Genomic DNA, 2,618 nt, shown 5'->3' on the forward strand with positions numbered 1-2,618 from the left:
GAACAGCTGAGCATATTTACGACAGTGCACTTTTACTTTCGCCCTCTGGGGGGAGCCTCGCTGGAAAATCAACACCGGTTGCATAGTATACATTTAACAGATGTCTATGTTTGAGATTGAGAAAGCAACAGAAAAGTGAGATTTTGTGCTCCATGTTCCATGCGTGGGTTCTCTCCGGGTACTCCAGCTTCCTCCCACAGTCCAAAAACATAACTGTTAGCTTAATTGGCTTCTCTAAATTCTCCTTAGGTGTGACTGTGTGTGTGAATGTTTTTTTGTCCTGTTTGTTTCTGTGTTGCCCTGTGATGGACTGGCGACCTGTCCAGGATGGACCCCAGCAACCACCAGCACCCAGCACTCGCGACCCCTTTTGGGATAAGCGTGACGGAAAATGGAAATGGATGGATAACAGGTTAATTGATTTGCAAAATAATCGTTAGTCTTTCCCCCATGATGCTGACAGCTTTCAACTTGTTCCTGTTTCTTCTTATAATCCACAACCATCTCTCCTGCAGTACTTGAAGTCTTCTTCAGAGCACAAGTGCTCTCCTCTACCCAGTTGATGAGCTACCTCTTAATTTCATTCATCTAAGCTAAATCCGTCTCATTACGTACAATCTAACAGCTCTTATAGTTGGTTTCAGAAAGATTTCCGTGACTGATAAGGACCAAAATGATCCTGTGTGCGAGACACAACTGAAGAATTTGCATGAGAAGATACAGGAGTAGATTCTGGAAATATATTCTCGAATTTCTCCCCCAGCCTTCTGCATTTTTTTATATCACTTATATGGTAAATAAGCAGAGGCTAGCTGCAGTGAGGCCACAGGTAAAGACTTCCTGTATATGCCCCTGTACAATAGCAGCATAACCCATTTAGCACTGGTAACAACCTTTGGCTGGCTGAGTATAGCAGAGCTCAGGGTTCCATGAAAAGAATCTGGTTTAAAAAAACATAACATCTGTTTCTGATATAAAAGGTAAAACTATCTATAAAACACTTAAATGGCTAAACCATTAAAAGAATCCTTCAGCCTTACCAGTTAGTTGAAATTCCACCATAAATTAAGTCATTAACTTTGAGCACAACAGGAAGAAGAGGAACATTTGTGGCTGAGATAAGCTGCAAAATCTTACCGAAATATTCCTCGGAGGGAGGGTTGTCCATGTCGAACAGCATCTTTTTGGTCAGACGTTCTAGTTCGTCCTCCGGGTGCGCCACAGGAGCACCGCCCTGAAAAACCACAAAAACATTCGGTCAAAAATCCAATGAATGCAACAAATAAAAAAACAAACTTGAAGCTCTGCAATAATCTGGGGAGATGAAGCAGAGTCTGGAGGTCAAAGCGAAGGTATTCATGGAGTCATTAACATGCAGTACGCCTTTGCCTCCAGGGACATCTGACCCTGGTGAAGGCCCAGACCAGAAGGTTTGATTTAACACCAGCTAGGTAAGAAAAAACACAGTGACCCTGACTGAACCTAAAAGAGAGAAAAGAGGTAAATATTATCAGAAAGCTGCTTTCAAGCTCAGGGAATTTAGGTGATAGGTCAGGTGAGGGGTATTTGGATGAGATCAGCAATGGCGCCCAATCTGAAATAGATTCATGAGGGGATGACATAACCCTCTGAAGCACTCTTCCTTCTCCTTCTCTTAAGCTGTCCTTATCATGCAGACGCTGACATCTGTCTTCTGTGTGTTGTGCTTCAGCGCCGACGTGTCGGGCTTGACATTTTCTGCCAATCCTACTTTAGAGCTTGAAGCTCTGGCTGTGGGCTCAGTCCCGTCTCAGGTGCCTGTTTGTCCTTTGTCATCCCTGATTCTTTGTGCCTTTTTTAGAAAACGGCGACAGGTCGATGGCCTTCCAAGATCTTTACAGTAGATTTGATTTTCAATAACGCAGCAGGGCCCGAAATCTGGCCTGACCTTTGAGCTGCTCCTAATTGTGACATCTGGGAGCGGCCTCTCTGGGCTCCGTCTCTTTATTCAAGCGTTCAAGTGTCAGACACACAGATCTACTTCATCAATAAGAGACTTCATTAAAAACCCTTTTGGATCCAGAATGTAAGGGTAATTATCCTGGTGGTATCGAATGTGTGTTAATTGACTGTTTGCCTCTAACCTTTGGAAACTTAGCTGGGGTATAATGAGGGATTCAAAATTCACCCTCTGAAATTCATTATATTTTATCTATCGATGTTTATGTTTTTGAGTAAAATGTCAACAATGATTTTAAAAAGCTTTTGTGTTCTCTGTCTATAAAGGGCAGAGAGGTGCTTATGTTGCAAAGCAGAGTACGCAACCGCTTAGATCCCTTTGAACCGAAAGGATACTTGAATAAAAAAAAGGAGATCTATGCAGTAAAATCTGCTCTGGCGTCAAGATAAGGCGCTCTCTCTCATTGTTTTTTCTTTTTTCTCAAGGTACAAGCAGGTGGGCAGCTGGTTACATCAGGGCGGCAGCAAACTAATGCAGGGCTCGATGTTAACCATTGCCCGATCGCCCGGGGCAAGTAGTTTTTATTGTTGGGAGAGTACAAATTTTCATTGCAAGTGCAATGATTGCAAAAAAAAAATTATTTATCACTCAAAATTACTTTAAAATCACCGACATTCGC

General features: G+C 42.6%; 1 protein-coding gene across 1 annotated transcript in view; it reads right to left on the reverse strand.

The window, feature by feature from the left end:
• Window positions 1–2,618, reverse strand: part of LOC107088672 (lipoma-preferred partner homolog) — a 103,198-nt gene that overhangs the window by 65,585 nt on the left and 34,995 nt on the right. Inside the window, exon 2 of the mRNA XM_015380982.1 lies at window positions 1,138–1,234. Coding sequence (XP_015236468.1) covers window positions 1,138–1,234 — 97 coding nt within the window. The remainder of the gene's footprint in view (window positions 1–1,137; window positions 1,235–2,618) is intronic.

The sequence above is a fragment of the Cyprinodon variegatus genome, unplaced genomic scaffold (assembly GCF_000732505.1).
Source record: "Cyprinodon variegatus isolate N-32 unplaced genomic scaffold, C_variegatus-1.0 Scaffold226, whole genome shotgun sequence".
In the NCBI taxonomy this organism is placed as follows: Eukaryota; Metazoa; Chordata; class Actinopteri; order Cyprinodontiformes; family Cyprinodontidae; genus Cyprinodon; species Cyprinodon variegatus.